Source organism: Monodon monoceros, unplaced genomic scaffold (genome assembly GCF_005190385.1).
Source record: "Monodon monoceros isolate NGI ecotype Baffin Bay Population unplaced genomic scaffold, NGI_Narwhal_1 Super_Scaffold_1, whole genome shotgun sequence".
In the NCBI taxonomy this organism is placed as follows: Eukaryota; Metazoa; Chordata; class Mammalia; order Artiodactyla; family Monodontidae; genus Monodon; species Monodon monoceros.
In genome coordinates, this window is record NW_021703765.1 from 48,538,373 (window position 1) to 48,557,783 (window position 19,411).

Genomic DNA, 19,411 nt, shown 5'->3' on the forward strand with positions numbered 1-19,411 from the left:
AAGCACTTTGTAAACCTGAAGGCCCTTTAAAGGCAACAGAGGTGGGGACCACAGATCACTTCCGAGACAGGAGTGGTGGCCCTGGCTTCCAGCCTGGATGGCCGCCAGGGGCCGGCAGGCCAGTTACGACACCTCCCCAGCCAGAGGGAGCACAGCTGAACATGTCTTTTAAAGTTCTCCCTTACACCCGGGGAAACCCATTCCTTCATTCATTAGTGCACGTCCTGCCAGCTGGAGCCTCCCAGGATACACGTAGTTCCACCTCTGCATCTGACACTGAGGTTCAGTTACCCACTTGTCCCCAGGCGCAAGGGCAAGGGCACCCAGGGCACTAGGCTGGAAGAACACAGCACTCAACTGTCCCAGCGCTTTCATCCCAGAAGGAAACGGAGAGGCTGGGGTGGGGGGGTGGTGAAGCAACTTGCCTGAGGTTACCAGCCAGTGCAGGGGCAGGTCCAGAGCCCAGGGGGGCAGGGTACCGGTTGGGCATTCCTGATCGACATCGTGTCACCTCACCCGGCCTCACCTACTGCTCCTTCCCAGTGTGTTCAAAGGCCACCTGCCCTTGGCCTTCTCCCTACCTAACAACTCTCCTTCCTGGGGAAAAGTGTCCAGCAGGCGGAGCTCCCCAGCCCGGCTACAGGGACACACTGCAAAACCAGGCTATGGCTTCCCTCACCCTTCCTGGAGGGCAAAGGGTCACACTTGAATTCACTGCCCTCGCTGGGCACTTGCCAGCAGCGGGCAGGCTTCCGATGCATTTCCCCTGCTGAGTTCACCCACGACATGACAACATGGTGACTGCAAGGAAGGGGGCAGCGGGTGAACCTCGGGCTCTCGCCTCAGGCCCTGGCAGGAGCTGTGGGTGAGCATCCTGACCAGGGCGTGGCCTGGCCCGGGACTGCAGCTTTGGCTTCCACAATGCATGTTGCTGGAAAGATGGCTCAACAATAACTTGGGTTGGCTTACCGCAGAGGAGGTCAAAGTCCTTTCCTGACTTCTAAAATCCAGAAGGGTCAGGTGGCTTCCAGCTGGAACACAGTGTGGTGACTTGCCTGAAGTCACAAAGCAGGGAGGTGACAAAGTGGGGAGAGAAGTCCATCCCCCCGCTCTTACTCTTGGCGGCGATCCCCTATTGAGCTCACGTTTTTCTTTTCAGTAAAGAGGACACCACAGACCCAGCACCAGTCCAGGTCTCACCCCAGGAGGGGCCCTGCAGAGGGAGGGCTGGTTAGAAGCTCCAGAGCAGTCAGGTGTGGGCCTGAGCTCTGCCCCAAGGGGTAAGTGACCTCGAGCAGGTTACTTAATCTCTCTGAGCCCTGGTTTCCTGGTCCTTAGAGTAGGAACAATCATAATACCAGTAAAGTCTTTTTCAAGGTGCGGCCCATTTGCCTCCCAGGAAGCTAGTTAACTATGCAGACTTGGGACCCCCAGACCCGCAGGATCAGAATCTGCCTTTTCTCAAGATCCCCAGGTGACTCTAAACTCATTTACATACATAATACATACAGCACTTAGCACCCGCACAGTCACCCCCCGCCCACCCGCCCAACCCTGATAATAAATGTAAGCTCAGTTTGCACTTGAAAGGGTCTGGAACACAGGCCGGGGCTCTCCGGAAGGGCTGACTTACTGCCCAAGGCTGTGCACCACGATTCGAAGCCCAGGCTTGGGACTCTTCTGCACCCCACGCTCTCTTTCCACTGAAGACCCGAGTCTCCGCAAGGCACACGCTCACACGGGCGTTCTAAGACGCAAAACCCTCACGTTTTAAATTAATACCCTGGTCCCCGTGTGCCCCTCTCGTCAGGGCCGATGGCGCACGTCGGTTCACCGGGGCTCCATTCTGCAATTCAGGAGCTCTACGACGTGGGGTAACCCGCTGCCAGCTGCTACCTGAGGCGAAATTTTTAAAGTGAAAGAAAGCCTTAAAACGCACCGTAGAAATTTACACTCCCCTTCACCTATTAACACCTTCCTGTGGCAGGGAACACAGCAGAATGCCAAGCTAGAAGGCATCCTTTTGGTTTCCCAGCTCTGACACCTAGCCATAGAGCAAACCCCAGCACAAACTCCAGGCAGGCCTGGAGCCCCATGCACGAGGCCCGTGGTCCTAAGTTCGCTATACACTTCAGTGGAGACTGGTTAAGTAGTAAGGCTAAACGTGAGGACTAGGAAAGGGAGTACAGAATCATACCAGCACGACTGGCCTGCTCTATCCCGGACAAACATTTACAGCCAACAGCTCCAAAATTCTCCTGGGGCCTACTGCATGCAAGGCACAGTGATGCCGTGCAGTGGCGGAGGAAAGACACCAGGCTTGGATCTCAAAGGTCCTGGCCAACACTGGGTCTGAGAAAGAATCTACACATAGGGTGGCTGTGAGGATTCACTGGGATAAATGTCAAATATCCAGCCGAAAGCACAGAGATGGAGTCATCAATCCATGGACACATCTGTGCCAAGGTCTGGGCACAGAAATTTTCCTGTCATATTTCAAGATTTGGAAGTACAAGTAATAACTGTGATTAGTTTCACAAGCGTCCAGATGGAAGTAGCAAAAAAGAAAGGGTTTCAAGATTTCAGATCAGGAGACTCTAATTTTTATATACCCATACCAAACCGGATATATGAAATCCCAAATCCATGAAAAAAAAAAAAAGGCAGATTTCAATTAACTATGGCAGTGCTTTCCAAACTTTCACTAGTATATGAATAATCTGGGGATCTTGTTAAAATGCAAATTTGCGCTCAAGTAGTCCAGAGTAGGGCCTGAGGGTTTGCAATTGTAAGAGCTCTGAAGGTCCAAGCACTCACTTTTGAGCAGGAAGGTCGTTTGGAATTCTTTAAATTGCAAGCAGCAAATCCAAAGAAAGCATAATATGATTTAAAAACAACACCCCAGGAGAACATCTATGAAGTAGTATATGGAACCACCCAGGCTAGGAGAACTTCTTAAAGGGAGGCATACCAGGAAAACAAATGACATTCTTTAAGTTGGCCTGGGCCTTATTCAAATGAGTCTGTACTCCACATCACAATTCATCTAGGCAGGTGAAAGTACTCTCTAGTGATCACAAAAGCACACTTCTGACAAAATTCTTGCAAGCAAGTCAGTGTAGGAAACAAAGTATCCTAGGAGATTCCAAGTTCCTGGCCACTCCATGAGTAGTGGCCATGCTAGCTCTTCGCGGCCTTTCTTAAATCTCTGTTTTACCCATTTACTTCCTCTCTGCACATTAAATTTGACACGATTTCTGTTGACAGATGTAGTTTTTTAAACGCCCGTCAAGTTGCTGGATATGGATAATTCCGAAGTAGTAAGATGAATGTGGCTGTCAGGTTAAGGAAGCATCTTATACTGACTGATCATCTTAATGTGTGTGTTGTGGGGGGGAATCAATAAAACACCCAAGGGCTTCATATTTATAGGTTCAGAGATTAAATCTGGCTGTTTTTTTGGATCAGAAATGTCAACACACAAGATCCTCCGTGTCCTCTGAAATGAGATTCTTGGAGACAAAGTGTGAAGTTATTTGGTTTCTAGATGTTTTGAGCATGGGAACACATCTGTCTACTACGAGACACAGGGCAATCTTGCACACTGGCTTAGAATAACATGTATGTTTATTACAACTCCTGTCCTGACCCGCTGGACAAGCTGGGCTCACGCTCAAACTATAGAGTCATTAAGAGCCAGTGCGTGATGTCAAGCTGCCCAGAAACTGCTGAGTTCGAACCACTCACCCAGAATGGAAGGGATTCCCCTCCCCTCCTGTGCACTGGCCCAATAACGGGGAGAGGCATGCTCTGACAAGAAATGCCAGGCCCAGGCTGTCACCTGTGCCCAGCGTCACTAATCATCCATGCAGTCACAAAGCTATTCGGCCGCTCCACACCCCTGCCCGCAGCCCATGTGCACTCAGCTAGGATGCTACATACCAAGCAGGGTCATGATTTCACCACTTGGGAAGAAACAGACTCAGAACAAAATTCTGCAGGAGCCTGCCTTGTTCTCTCCCGTCTGTCCACTGCGGGAGGAAGTTAAGTTTTCCAACAGGCCACCTTCTTACTTAGGCCAGAAAAAGCCTAAGTGTTCAGATGAGCATTACAGGAGAGAGGCTGTAACAGGAAAGGTTCCCCCTTCTCACCTTGAGGCCTGCAACATGTTGGCAAGGTCCCATTCCAGAAGGGGAAACTGAAGCCCCAGGAAGTTAAAATAACTGAGCCATAGGGAGCCTAAGAGGCCTTCCTAAGTAACAAGCCTCCCAGGGAACAGGTCTGCACTTCCTTGGGGCTCCCCACTCCTGTTCTCTCCCAACCTCCAGTCCCACTGCCTGATGCAGACCTAGCTCCCCGACTGTCCCTGGAACATAAGTGACAAGCTCTAGCCATTTCCTGAATAAGCAAGTGTCCAACATTTCACGGTTTTGCTAAGATGCTTGATACCCGCAGATGACTTAAGCAAGCGAACACAACCACCTTTCCACTAATTTCAGCAAATTCACCTTGGAATGGAAAAAAGGATCCTCAAGCCCTATTTTCTCCCTGTCCCCCACCACCAAGGCCTGGTTCAAGGGAACATAAGGACTTCCCTTTTCTTAGAAAAGCAAAAGGAAAACGCCAGGTTCTCCTGGGACACTGGAATACTTTGAGCGCAGGCAGAACTTCTCAGGAGGGATTCACGGCGTGTCTGCGACAAGTTCGGCTCACACGCGCCGCTTAGCCGCCGGCCGGACCCACGGCTCAACTCTGCGCCCCGCCTAGTCTTGCCTGGCGCAAGGAGAGTGCTTCTCCGGGTCCGGACCGGGTTTCTGGAAGCTCGTGATCTCCTCCTTGCAGTGGGAGGTTTTCGTGCCGCTTTTTAGTGGGCTCCCGCAAGCCCTAACTCGGGACCCACTGCATGAGCATGGTGCTTCTGCTCTGTGAGTGCCGGGCTCGTGCACACACGTGTGAACACACACACGCTCCCTAGAGACTTTCTCTCTTCCGCGTGCCCTCGTGGTTTGGAATTCGCGCCAGAAGCCCAGAGATCCGGCAGGGCGCGGGAATTGGGAGCGACCGAGTCCCGCAGCAGAGAGCGGGCCGGGAGGGACGCGAGGTAAGGCGCGCGTGGCGTCCTGGATACTCACCGGGACCTCTGCAGCTGCTCGAAGGCGCTGGTGCTGACCCCCTGGCCCGGCTGCTCCAGGGAACAGTAGTTCTGCGAGGTCTGCCTGGAGAAGGCGATCGGCAGGATTCCCTGAGTGAAAGAGTTGAGGCGGCCACGACTACCGCTCCCACTCCCGGGGGTCCCGGAGCCCAAGAAGGCGGCCGCCGGCACGTGCACGCTGGTAAAGGCATCGTCTTCCTCCAACTCCTCCTGCCCGGCGCCCCCGGGCCCGTCGGGCAGCTGCGGCTGAACGCAGGCGGCGAGAGGCGCGGGCCGGGGCGGCTGCAATTGCTCCCCCGATGCCCGGCCCGCGCCCAGGGGGCTCGCGAACCCTCGGGCCGCCCCAGGGCCGAGCACGGTCGCGTGGCCGCCGGGAACGAGGGACGGCAGCGGCGAGGGCGGCGGATGGCAGGGGCCCGATCCAGCTGCCAACGCCGCCGCCGTGCCCGCCGCGGCGAGCGCGCCGCAACCGCCCCGCTCGGCGGCGGCGAGCAGGCTGAGCCGCGTCCTCGCGCCGCAGGCGCTGCCTGCGCCCGGCTTGGCCGCGCCGCTCTCCTCGCCGCCGGCCCACTCCTCGTCCTGCAGCGGCGGCCGTCCGTCCAGCGAGATGTTGGTGAGGAAGGAGAGGGCAGCCTGGCGGCGCCGCGGGTCCATGCGCGTCTTCCTGGGGGGCTCGGGCGGCGGCAGCGGCGGCTGCGGCGGCGGCGGCTGGGCCGGCGCGGCGGCCGCGGGCTGAGGCTGCTGCTGTGGCGGCTGCTGCAATCTTCTGGTGCCTGCGGCGACGGTGCCGGCGCTGCTGCTGCTGCTGCGGACGGCCTTGCCGGCGGTGGCGGCCGTGGTGGCGGCAGTCGCCGCCATTGTGTCGGTCTGCGGCGATATTTCCGCGATGCCCCGAGAAGCGAGCGGCGCCCGAGTGCTAAGCGGCGGGCGCGAGCGCCGGTGACCCGGGCTGGGCAGGGCGCGGGGCGCGGGCGGCGTGCGCGGCGGCCCGGCCCCCCAGCGGGCGGGCCATGCTTGCCCCTCGGTGCTCGGGCGGGGGGCGCCGCCGCTCCGGCCCACGCGCGCGGCTCGCTGGCTCGCTGGCCGTCTGCCCGCCCGCCAGCAGCCTGGGGGTTCGGTCCCGGGCCCTCTCAGACCCCGCGGTCTCCGACTCTCGGGCCCCGGTGTCCGTATTTATAGGTGCGCGCGCCCCGCGCTCGCGCTCCGAAGCGCTCTTTGCAAAAACACTGTATCACGTGTGGAGAATGAAACCTGGGAGGAAAACAAAGCCGCAGGCGGCAGCCGCGGAGGCTGGCGGCCGGAGGCGGGGGGCCGGAGGAGGAGGAAGAGGAGGAGGAAGGGAAAGCCAAGCGGGTGGCGGGGCGAGGGACCGGCCGGGCAGTCCAGGTAGTCCGAGCCGACTGCGGGGAGAGTTGGTGGCTCCCAGGGCGCGCGCCCAGGTGAGGGAGGTAGCACGTTTCCTCGTAGCGCTTGGACTGGGAATTGGGGGCGCGAGCAGAACCCAATGTGGGTCCCGGGAGAGTTGTGGGTCTGCGGGACAATTAATTGGAGCGACGCGGAGATTTGGCCCGTGAGCTTGTTAACTGGATCCCGCGCTGCTGTTGGGCCCCGAGAAATACATCCTTATTAATAGTTACACACCCCTTATGTGGACAGTCCCACCATAAAGCTGTCGCTAACCGTTGAGTTTGTGTCTCATTCATTCGCAGACTGAGGATGCAGCCCCTGATTTAAATGCATACCCGAGGATGCGTAAGAACCCAGGAGCGAACATCAAACGTGTGGCCAGACTAATTGACACATCTCCATTTGATGGTGCTGTCACTTCTCATCTCTTTCTTAGCAAAGGCCAACATAAATTTTTACTTCGACCCAGAAACGTGCTCCGTTTTCCATGAAGAACAAGGTAAGCTAAGATGGCCTCACAACCTTTTCCCCGTGTCACCTTGCAAATGTTTGTGGGTTATGATCTCTTTTCCTCCCATATAAACTGGGAACAAAATGCACAGCTACTTTCTGTCATTTATTTCATAAACATCCGTCTGGCACCTGCAATGTCTTATGTAAAGATGAGTACCTGTCCAAGCTGCAGCTCTGGATCTGCGAGGGGTGGCAGAATTCTGTACCCCAACCTCACGCCCAACAAATACCTGTCCTGGGGGGGTTGGAGTGGGGGGTGGTTACCATGAGCCATCCGAAAACGCCTGCAGATTTCCCAGTGCGGTTCAGGTGACTTACCAAATGCAGTAGGAACAATTGTCACACTGACTTGAGTTCTGTGACATCTAAGAAACCCTCTACACTTTCCTGAGGGAGAAGAAATGTGTTTAAGATCAAGGGATTAATTTAATTAAAGGTTTAAATTTAGCCTTGGAGCTAATGGGTAACTGTACATTGAAATTCCACTCCATTTCAAGTTCAAGAAAGTAAATTGAGTAATGTAGAGCAAATACACCCTTCCAGAGACATGCAGCCAGCCTGGAGGATGAGATATGGGTGAGTTCGGGTTACAGTGGTTTAGGACAAACATGGCACATGGCCCTTTACATGAACAACTGTTCATTTTTTATGTTATGCCATTTTTAGGCCTTTTGAGAAAGTGGAACCCAGTGTCTATATTTAGAGCAGCCTTACTGCACAGCTAAGCGACCAGTGCTGTGTAATTTCATTAGGATTTTAATTACTCTCTTCAACTAACGACTTGAAACTTCCAAGTTACTTTATTACAACTAACTTAATTTACTTGACCACTGGTCTGGTTGTGCTGACAGGCAGTGTTTAAAAAACACACCAACTCTGCACATGTAAAAGAAAAAACTATTTTTATCAAAAAAAGTGATACATTTTTATTGCAGAACATTTAGAGAGTAAGATAAGCAAAGAGAAGTAGGAAAAATATAAAGCTTCACTAACAATCGCATCTCCTATGGAAATTTTGATTTCTGTCCTGTGTATATTTTTAAACAAAAGTTAAAGGGGGCTGTTTGTGTCTTGTGATCTTTGCTTGCTGTGTTGCGATCATCCTTCCTTTTAGAATATTCTTCTATAGCATCATTTTAATGACTGCACGGTGTTCAGTTTGATTATTAAGATTATTATTATTCAGTTCGATTATTAATTATTAAGCCTGTGCCCTACATTGAACATTTAGGTTGTTTCCTCTTATGCTTTTATAAAGAGTGATGATGACATCCTTTGTTTTGCTAAATCTTGCTACCATCCAATATTATTTTCTTTGGTTAAATGGATTTGGGGGCAAAGGACATACCATATTTTTAAGGCTTTCTATCCAGAAAAGTTGTTCCAGTTGGTTTCCTCACTCTTGCCACCGTTGGGTATTAAAATTTTTTCATCGATATTTATTTCTTTGCCCATTTAAGCTATTGTAAGGGTCAAATATGCAAACTAATTTCAAATATTTATTAAAACATCAAACAAGAATTAATATCGATTTAACCTCCAAACCGCTCCTGTGATCTTCTTACGGGGATCAGGAGAGATACAATTTACAGTTCACCTACTATGTTCTAGCCACAGAAGATTTCTAATCCTTATGACTACTCTGCAGTGCTGGGGGGAGGGGAGATTATCATCATTAGTTTACAGTTGAGGCTCAGAAAAATAAAATGATTTGCCCAAGGTCACTAGCTCTTAAAGTGGCTGGGCCAGGGGCTTCCCTGGTGGCGCAGTGGTTAAGAAGCCACCTGTCAATGCAGGGGACACGGGTTCGAGCCCTGGTCCGGGAAGATCCCACATGCCGCGGTGCAACTAAGCCGGTGCGCCACAACTACTGAGCCTGTGCTCTAGAACCCGCGAGCCCCGACTACTGAGCCGGCAGGCTTAGAACTGGTGCTCCACAACAGGAGAAGCCACCGCAGTGAGAAGCCTGCGCACCACAACGAAGAGTAGCCCCCGCCTCGCCGCAACTAGAGAAAACCCACACACAGCAACGAAGACCCAACGCAGCCAAAAATAAATAACTAAATTTATATTTAAAAAAAATAGTGGCTGGGCCGGTATGCAAATCTTACTCCAAGACCCATACATATTCTTGCGCCCTCTGCTGGTGAGGATGTTTTGTGGGGGGGCTGTCTCCACATTTAATCTCATATTCATAATTAAGAGTCAACTATAATGGAAATAAAACAAGTTTTGGAGGAAGAGGATCTGGGTTTCAAGAGTAAGTTTCTTAACCTCTCCAAGCCAGTTTCGTCTGGGTTATTCTGAGGTACAAATGAGGTTGCTTGAGAAGCATTTTATAAACTTTAAAGTACTTTTTATAATGTTTGTTACTATACCATCCTAATCTACTTACTCCCTGAATTTTTCCAAATTCACTTATTTTTCACCTATTTATACATGGACCAAGTATTACTGAGCAACTTCTATGTGCACAGCACCATCTTGCTACAAAAGGGATAAAAAGAAGAGTAACCTTTAGCCCTTGTGCCCTTGACACTGAAAGTAGTGAAAACCAAAAGCTCAGGACACATTTCAGTAAAATGGTAAGGCGGACTCTGATTAAGTGATCAAGGGAGCAATCTGACTGGGACACTCTATACATATTATCATAGTGTGAAAAAGGAGCTTTTCATTTGAGGGGAGGCCTCAAGCAAGAGCCAGGATTTAAGCTGACCTGGGAAATGAAGGAAAGAAGAAGTTCAGTTCGGGAAGAGGAAATTCTGCAAATTCCTCATGGATTGCAAGCTTAGAAGTATAATTCTTACTAAACCAGTTGCCAAGGTTTGATTTTTTTTTTCCATTTCTTTTCATATTGCTCCATTCCAAGCACCCATTCTGAAAACTGTAATTGCATGCACAAACTGTTTTGATTGACATACATGGGAGTCAATTAAAAAAAGAAAAAAGAACCTGCAAGTAATCACTGATCCTTTAAAAAAAATAATTCCGCAGACCAAGAAGTCTGAAAATTAGCTTAGAGAAAACAGTGGATATCAGTCATATCAGAAGCCATCTGACATAAGTGGCAATAACAAGGGGTTCTGTTGCCAGCTTAGGCCCTTACAAGCTTATGACCTTTGGGGCCTCCTGCTTGGGAGAATTACAAAATTTTTGCGTTTGTTGCCTCGTCTGTAAAGATAGGTTTAGTGTAATATTTTACCTTGCAGAGTTGTGAGGATTAGTGACAGCATGATGATGTAACTAGCAGAGTATCTTTAGGTAGCTATTATTAGAAAAATGCAAAATATAGAAGGTGCTCCTAACAAAGGCCAGGATGTTTTCGGTTCTAGGTTTTTGTAGTTTTCACTACTGTCAGGCAGGTAGGGCCATGAGAAGCTTCAGATGTCAGCTCCAGTTCAGAACAGATTATTGTGTTGCATGTTCCCTAAAAGTGCAGGCTGTTGCCTGATTTTTATAGGCATAAAATATAGGCATAGTGCCGATGAGAAACCTGCTACTTTCCTTAATCAAATGAAAGTTAGATTTTCCAAGACTAGAAATGGAGAATATCCAAGAGACAGTCGTTAACACCCCAGCTGTTCTCCCTGAAATTCACCTTCCCGTCGGGACTCTTAATCATCATTTCTGTTATCCTGGGAGAAGGGGAGGGAAATCGATGGGGGGGGGATATTGTTTCCCCCTTTACAGTTTGGCACAGATACCTTAATTTCCTTACTTAATTCTCCAGGACATCTGAGACTCGATACAACATTTAAATGTGACTTGACTAGAAGCTCAGGGATGTTTAGCAAAGAAATAAACTCAATGAGTAAGACAGCCACATAGAGCAACTTACAGAATATGACTTCCTTAGAGTCCTCATCTCAATATTTCCTAAATGCTAATCCCATGCTCTGTTCTGGCTTATGTTCTGTGAGTAGCAATGATCCTACCCTGGAGCCCTCAAGCTAATGGCAGAAAAAGGCATGGAAATATTTTCACCAAAATATATCAGGTATTTTTAAAAGAGAGAGAGAGAGCTATATGCACAGGGGTCAACCAACCCCTGGCATACCTCCTAGAGTAGGGACTATTTCAACTTTTGCCCCCCAGCACCGGCCATCTAGGACACTCTCCTCTCCCTACGCAGGAGAAGGTGCCCAGAGGAAATGGCATTCCTGCTACTAGCCATGATCCCATCCTCCAAGTCTCCTTTTCCTGTCTGAGGACCTGCCCATCCCTCAGTAACTGGCACCAGCAGCCCCTGACATTGTTAAGTCATCCGCCCAAACAGGACCATTTTGTCTCCAGACCCCTCACACTACGTGGAGGAAAGAGGAAGAAGGATGTTTTGCCACAGTACCTGCCTAGCGTAATGGAGGGCCTTCAGACTTTTATAACTTGTATGAGAAGCTGAGAAAAGTAGGCAATAGAAGATGTCCATTGGACTGTATGAACAGTCATGTAAGTGTGTGTTGCTCATTTTTCAAGGACAACAGCTCAGGGCAAGAATGGATTTTGATAGCTGTCAGTCTGGGGAGACAAGTGCCAGTAACCCTTCGTCACTGTCACAGTGTCTTTAGAGTGCAGATCTCCAAAACAGTCGTGCAAATGCATTTACTCTTCTGATCCACCAAAATTCTCCCTTGGATGCAGCCCAGCCAATTGTGAAGGAGGAGGGATAGCCATTCATAATAAGTGGCCCATTCCACTAGCCCTCTGCCAGAGGGGTGCAGCCAATGGGCCCAGGTTCGGTTTTCAGATTCCGAGCTCTCCCACTAACCTGTGACTGCTGGGCCTCGGCTTCTTCATCTCAAGGCTGGAGCAAATCCTGTTCACCTCGCATGGTTACCGTGCAGATGAGAACCAAGGCATGTGTAGAACACCTCCCACTGTCTAACACATGGTGGGTGCTCGTGAATGGTGGCTGATGCTAGTATACAAGGGACCCCAGAGAAGCACGCCAGACTGGTGAGCAGGGGATGTCCCGTTCCACTGCCCAAGGCATTAGCTGCCCTGGAAGAAACGTGGCGTCAAAACTGTGTTAAGAAAAATACATTTCAGGGCTTCCCTGGGGGAGCAATGGTTAAGAATCCGCCTACCAATGCAGGGGACATGGGTTCGAGCCCTGGTCCGGGAAGATCCCACATGCCGCAGAGCAGCTAAGCCCGTGTGCCACAACTACTGAAGCCCGCATGCCTAGAGCCCGTGCTCCTCAATAAGAGAAGCCACCGCAAGGAGAAGCCTGCGCACCACAACGAGGAGTAGCCCCTGCTCACCGCAGCTAGAGAAAGCCCGCGAGCAGCAATGAAGACCCAACGCAACCAAAAATAAATAAATAAATTTATAATAAATAAATAAGTAAATAAATATACTGTGTTTAAAAAAAAAAGAATACATTTCAGATGCTACCCTGAGATGGCCTCAGTCTTCCAAAAGGGGATTGTTCATACCCATAATGCCACCCAAAATCCAATTGCAGAATTTTTATGATATTGGCATTTTAAAGAAAAATCAATGAATTTTCTTCATTGTGTTACTTTTATACTTCAATTGTAGCAAACTCTTGATTTTCTCTGAAATTAATCTGGTTTTATTTCTTTTGAAATTATACTGATACGCATGAATAAGCATCTCACGTACAAAGAAGAAAGCACTTCTTATGTAATTATGTAATTTCCTGAACATGCAAATTACATATGGCGCCGGCTTCCAGATGAAAGCTCCTCTAGACTGTGCACAAATCGACAGGCCTAGAAGGCTCTATGTCTCCCGGTATAAAAATGTTATTTTATAGTGTTTGCGTTTGTTAGGTCACTCTCACACCAGAGTGGGATGAATGTGGCCAGATTCTGGGGGAAACATCACCACTTTGCCCGCCACTGGGAAGTTTAGCTGAGCTAATTAGTGGTCTGTGGTAACCTTCACTGATAGATGGGCAAACCACATGAAGAGGCAGCCCAGAGAAACTGAAATGCAAATGCCTACCAATCACTTGAATAAAAGGAAAAATAAGAATGATGGACACTCTTATATTGCTGGTGTAGACTGGAACAACCTTTCTGGAAAGTCATTTGGCAAATGTATCAAGAGCCTTAAAAAGTTCACGCCTGAGGGCTTCCCTGGTGGCGCGGTGGTTGGGAGTCCGCCTGCCGACGCAGGGGGTGCGGGTTCGTGCCCCGGTCCGGGAGGATCCCACATGCCGCGGATGCGGCTGGGCCCGTGAGCTGTGGCCGCTGGGCCTGCGCATCCGAAGCCTGTGCTCCGCAACGGGAGAGGCCACAACGGTGAGAGGCCCGTGTACCGCAAAAAAAAAAGTTCACGCCTGAGAGCGTGGGCTTGGGAGTCACACTGGCCGGGTTAGATTTTGGTCACACTCTCATGGTTTTGAGCACATTGAGCACGTTACCGTTTGTGCTTCAGTTTTCTCATCTGTGAAATGGGAATGATAATCTACCTTTTGTAGCATTGCTATGAGGATTCAGTGCAGTAACATTGCAGTTAATGCTTGGTACATGGCAAACACTCATGAAATGTAGTTACTGCAGTAATCCTAGGGAGCTATTGAGGAACAAGGTCAAACACTTATGCACAAAAATATTCATCGTAGCATTGTTTAAAATAAAGGAAAGTTGAAAAAAGAAACCCTAAATGTGGAGCAATGGAAAAACTAAGTAAATTATGGTTTACTCAAACAATGGGATATTGTGCTTCTATTTTTTAAAAAATTATGTTTACCAAGCTTTCTTAATGACATGAAAAATGTGTTTTGAAACAATGCTAACCAAATAAAATAGAGTAGAAACTAGATAGGTCACAATATCTCAACTTTGTGAAAAATCTGAATGGAATTGTTGTTTTAAATACTAATATGTGCCTAAAGCGTACATGTGACCAGAGGGTTAAGTCACTGGCTAGGATAGTAGGATTATGGTGATTTTTATTTGCTTCTTTTTGTTTATGCAAGTAGAAATAAGTGTGTGGTGGTCACTATAGAAACTGCTTCCCAATGAATATTTTTAAAAATATTTTTTAAATACATAGAAATAAAGCTTGGAAGAAACTATGTCCAAATGTCAAATGGTGGAATTACTGGGGAACATTTTTCAATTTCTTTAGGGATATTAGGAAGCAACTAGCTTTCTCTGCCACCGATGAGTGGGAGGTGGTTAGGCAGAGAGAAGGAGATGCCTTTTAGTAAGGAAACCAAGTATGAATGAAGGTGCAAAGACAGGATAAGAAAGGAAAGGACTTTTTGGAAGTGGCTGGCAATGACTAGACGTCCCAGAACAGCTACATTAAAAGGACTGTAGCAGTGAATAATGGGAAATAACACCAAAAAAACAGTATGTAGGGCCCGATCATAAGGAGCCCTGAATCTGAAGGAAGGAATTTGAACCTATGGGCACTAGAGAGCCATAGGTGATTTTTATTTTTTAATTTTTTTTAAAGTTTCATCTGGTTTGTTTGTTTGTTTTTGGCCGCTCCTTGCGGCATGTGGGATCTCAGTTCCCAGACCAGAAATCAAACCTGTGCCGCCTGCAGTGGAAGCGTGGAGTCTTAACCACTGGACTGCCAGGGAAGTCCCCATAGATGATTTTTCAACAATAAGTGACACATGTGTCGAAAGCCAAACTGAAGGAGTATTAATTTGGCAAAGGTGCACATGGGGTTGAACAGAGAGTCTTAAGATCGGAGAGGGCTTTTTCTTCATTCTTCCATTTATGTATTTATTCATTCAGCATGCATTGAGCTCCTGCTTTATGCCACGCTCTCTGCAAGGCACCCAGTAAGGCAAGATCCCAGGCCTCAAAGAGTTAACAGTCTGCTGTGAAAATTGGAGAAAGAGAGCAAAGGACACAAGGGTGGGTTCCCTTTTATGAGCAAGCCCTGAAATGGTCATTTCTACCTTCTAGCTTGAATTCTCACCAAAGCCCTGCTATTTATCCTATGTGACCTATGAAGAAACAGAGGCTCAAAAAAGTTAAGCATGGGGTCGTGCTTCTGGTCACACAACTGATCCCTGGATAATTCCTCCTGTAACATCTTAGGGTAGAGGTCTGTGTCACAGGGAGAGGCCGAATCCTAGGTGGTCAGAGAGGCCCCACAGTGAAGGTGATATTTGAACTTGGACTCTAGTGCACATGTGAGATAGGGCATTTCAGGCCATGCACAGGCATGGGGTCAGTAATGTTAGGACTCCATTACAACCATTTGGGCCCGAGGCAGTAACACTTGGAATTGGCAGTGAGAATGGAAAAGAAGGGTCAAGGGCACGAGGCACTGAGGAGAAACTGGCTTCCAGATTTCCAACCTGGGGGGCAGCTGTAATTCCTGAAAGAACCAACAGTACCTGGGGGAGGGGAGAACAGATGAGAGGGTCAGACGCTGGCTACGTTCTGGCATGAGTTCCTGGTCTACACCATCACACAGGGGCCCAGGGGAAAGTAAGGAGTAAGAAGGTCTCATTTTTCTAAATAACACCTTTATCAGGTGGAAAGAGAAGTAGGCTTTGTGTTTGTACTGTCACAACCCTCCAGTCTGGTTACAGATGGGCTCACATGGTGGATGGCTGAGGACTCTGGTCTCTGGAGCCCCTACACTGGCCATAACTACACATTCCATTTGCCCTCTGAGACACAATTCAGAGCTGACACAGCATCCTGGCCCCCTTTTGTGATGTACGCGAGAGAAGCTGTTGGAAACAAACCATTCCAGGACTGGGCTCATTTCAGCCATTTTCTAGGATCTTTTGATGGTAGGTGACAGAAACCCAGGTGAAAGCAGCTTAAGGAGAATTTATCTAAAGATATAGGAAGGTCTCAAGGAACACAGAAACAGGAATAGAGCTGGAGCCTGGGCACACAGAGAACCGTGGATGTGGGCCTGCCTTTTCTTGCCCCCTAACCTTCTCTGGTGCCTGGTTCAGACGCCATCATCTCCCTCCACAGATTCTGTTCCTCTAGTCCACTGGGCAAGAAATGTGGCCTCTGACAGTTTACAACCTTTATAACCTACAGAGCCTGGACCCTCCGGGTTTCCATTTCAAATTTACAAAGAAAGACTGAAAGCACAGCTTGTGTGGAGCTGGCCTTGGACTTCTCAACTAACAGGCATTCACTCCCAGAGGCAGATGGATGGTGTGTGGGCTGTAACATCTCTAGGTCTAATTTCCTTGCTTGGGAAATGGAGATACACTCTCTACCTTGGAGGTTACTACTGTGAAGAGTAAAGAGGATAAAAAGACATTGGTGATATTCAGACTTCCCACCAAGTGCTCCTAAAGGCAAAAAAAGAGGAGACTGGGACTATCCTGGCGGTCCAGTGGGTAAGACTCCACGCTTCCACTGCAGGGGGTGCGGGTTTGATCCCTGGTGGGGGAACTGAGAGCCCACATGCCGCGTGGTGCAGCCAAAAAATAAAAATAAATAAAAAGGATACTGACAGCCTGAGGGGTATCTTGGTGAAGCTGGAAGCAGGACATTGATTTGAGGTCTTGTTTTTAGCATAAAAATGTGTTGGCTATGGGAATTTAGCATATGATAAAACTGACATCTCAAATTAGTAAAGATAAGATAAATTATTTAGTCAGTGATGTCGGGATTGACTGGGTTGCCAGCTGGGGAAAAAAAAAAGATCCCTCACAGTCTACAGCATATTAAATTCCCGATGGAAGAAAGATTTAAATGCAAAAAATGAAATCGTAAAAGTAGTTAGGAAAAGTGTGAAAGACCTTAGCAAAAGAACTAAGAACATGTCCTCGTGGTCTGCCTTGTTCAACACTGCAACTCCATCCCCTAAAGCAGCGCTTGGTACAGAGACGGGACTTAATAAACTTTTCGTGGAAAGAATTAATGAGAGAATATTTCTTTTCTTTTTTTTTTTTTTTGCGGTACGCGGGCCTCTCACTGTTGTGACCTCTCCCGTTGTGGAGCACAGGCTCCGGACGCGCAGGCTCAGCGGCCATGGCTCACGGGCCCAGCCGCTCCGCGGCATGTGGGATCTTCCCGGACCAGGGCACGAACCCGTGTCCCCTGCATCGGCAGGCGGACTCTCAACCACTGTGCCACCAGGGAGGCCCGAGAGAATATTTCTTAAATCACCTCAGATAGGGGAGAAGCTTTTCTAAAGATGATCTAAAACCCAGGAGCTATAAAAGCAAAGGTAAATTTAGCTACCATATATATATATAAAACAAATGAGGTGAGGGGTGAGCAGAGGGAACCAAACTAATCAAAAGACAAACATACTGGAGGGAAATGTTTGCAATTCACATAGCAAAAGGGACCCTTCCTTAATATTTAAAGAAATTCTAAATGTTGATAAGAAAAAAAAGCCAACAATCTAGTAGAAACATGGAGAAATGATATGAAGAAACAGTTCCCAGAATAAGAAATACAACTGTTTTTGAACATTAAAAAAAAAAAAAAAGAAAAGAAAGATACTCAACCTCCTTCATAATTTAATAAAAGCAAATAAAAACTCTAATGAGATACAAGTCTTCACCCATCAGACTGGCTAAGGTCAGAAAGTTTAAGAACACTGTGTTGTCCGTTGTGCGTTGGCTAAAGGATCAGGAAACAGATACTCTGATGTAGTGTAGATTGGGAGCACTCTTCAGAGGACAAGTGGACCGTGCAATATGCCCTGTGACCTACTTCCAGGAATCCCTCCTACAGATATACTAACACATGTACACATGAAGAATATTCAGGGTTATATTTGTTGTAGTGTTGTTTGCAGTAGGAAAATACTGGAAATAATCATCACAGGGCTGGTGAACAAATTCTGGCACATCCATACAATGAAAAACTGTGCAGCTGTTGAAAGAATGAAATAAGTCTCTATGATTTATGAAAAGGTCTCCAAGATGTAGTGTTATCTGAAAAAAGCAAGATGCAGGGCAGTGTGTATTTTATGCTCATTATACTAAACAGCAACAACATGGGTACTTACTTGGACTGTGTATAGATGATTTCTTGGAGGATTCCCAAGAATCTGGGCATAGTGGTTGCCTCCTGGGAGTGAAGCTGGGTGGTTGGAGAACAGAGGGGTAAATTTTCATTCTAAACTTTTTTATACTTTGCAAATTTTGCTTCATGAACATGTATTACCTCTTCAAATAATAAATTAAGAACGTGTGTTAATTTAGCATTCTGCTCCGTGCTGTTATATATCCACTATTGATTAATGTAAAAATCATGTTTTACATTACTTACCTCACACTAATGAACTCTCCCTCCCAAATCTTTGAGTGAAATTAAAATTCTAGAAGGATGCAGCACATTTATCCTGGGACTTTGTCTGCTGGGCACACCAACAAGTGGCCCCTTTCTGAAGAGAACAGAACTTTACAGAGTGTTTGGTACATTGAGTAGCTGCCCTACAAAAGTGAGTTCCTGTCTCTGCAGGAACGGAACTGTTCTGGGAGAGGGGCTGGAGGGAACCTCCGCTCCCCTGGCAAGGACAAGAGGCTGCTGAGTGTCTTGTGCCCTGATCAGGACCTTGGGAGACCTGGAAATCCAAGGTCATGTAGGGTCCACATTCTTCAGCCTAGCCCAGTCCCTGGCACATAGTAAGCACTCAAAAAAAAATGTTTCTGGAATGAATGAACATACCAAGAGTTAACGGGAATCTCGCCTGAGGGAGTGACAAATGCCATTGGGAAACTTTGGGGAAGTCCCATAAATAGATGACATTTAACCTGGGGCTTTATCTTTTCCATTTTTAATTTTTTTTGGCCATGCCATGGGGCATGTGGGATCCTAGTTCCCCCACCAGGGATTGAACCGGTGCCCCCTGCATTGGAAGCACGGAGCCTTAACCACTGGACCGTCAGGGAAGTCCCTAACCTGGGGCTTTAAGAAGGAATCCCTCGGGCTTCCCTGGTGGCGCAGTGGTTGAGAGTCCGCCTGCCGGTGCAGGGGACACGGGTTCGTGCCCCGGTCCGGGAGGATCCCACATGCCGCAGAGCAGCTGGGCCCGTGAGCCATGGCCGCTGAGCCTGCGCGTCCGGAGCCGGTGCTCCGTAAGGGGAAAGGCCACAACAGTGAAAGGCCCGCGTACGGCAAAAAAAAAAAAAAAAAAAAAAAAAAAAAGAAGGAATCCCTCACCTGGAGGACAAGGGGGATAAAGCAGGATTTCAGGCAGAGAGAACAGCTTACCTTTGGGCATAAGAGTAGAGGGATTGGAGCTCACAGAACACCTATCCGCCCTGCTTGGAGCAGCCATCAAATGTTGTCAGTTACCATGGGGGCATCACGTGTGTTGGCGGCTGTCTGACAAAGTGAATTGGGAAAGGTCCAGAAGCTGACAGACAGGAAAGAGAGTAACCAGGTCCCATTCACTTGAAGCCAT

The 19,411-nt window shown here is 48.4% G+C and overlaps 1 protein-coding gene and 1 long non-coding RNA gene across 3 annotated transcripts in view; one reads left to right on the forward strand and one right to left on the reverse strand.

The window, feature by feature from the left end:
• The window catches only part of CABLES1 (Cdk5 and Abl enzyme substrate 1), a 106,035-nt gene extending 99,969 nt beyond the window's left edge, over window positions 1-6,066 (reverse strand). The window contains exon 1 of one of the 2 annotated variants that reach the window (XM_029222161.1): window positions 5,133-6,066. In XM_029222161.1, the coding sequence (XP_029077994.1) occupies window positions 5,133-6,010 (878 nt within the window). In that variant the 5' untranslated portion in view covers window positions 6,011-6,066. The remainder of the gene's footprint in view (window positions 1-5,132) is intronic. The other variant, XM_029222172.1, reaches the window with a different exon arrangement.
• An 833-nt stretch (window positions 6,067-6,899) lies between these two features.
• The window catches only part of LOC114894967, a 91,349-nt gene continuing 78,837 nt past the window's right edge, over window positions 6,900-19,411 (forward strand). Inside the window, exon 1 of the long non-coding RNA XR_003793363.1 lies at window positions 6,900-7,058. This is a non-coding gene — a long non-coding RNA (uncharacterized LOC114894967). The remainder of the gene's footprint in view (window positions 7,059-19,411) is intronic.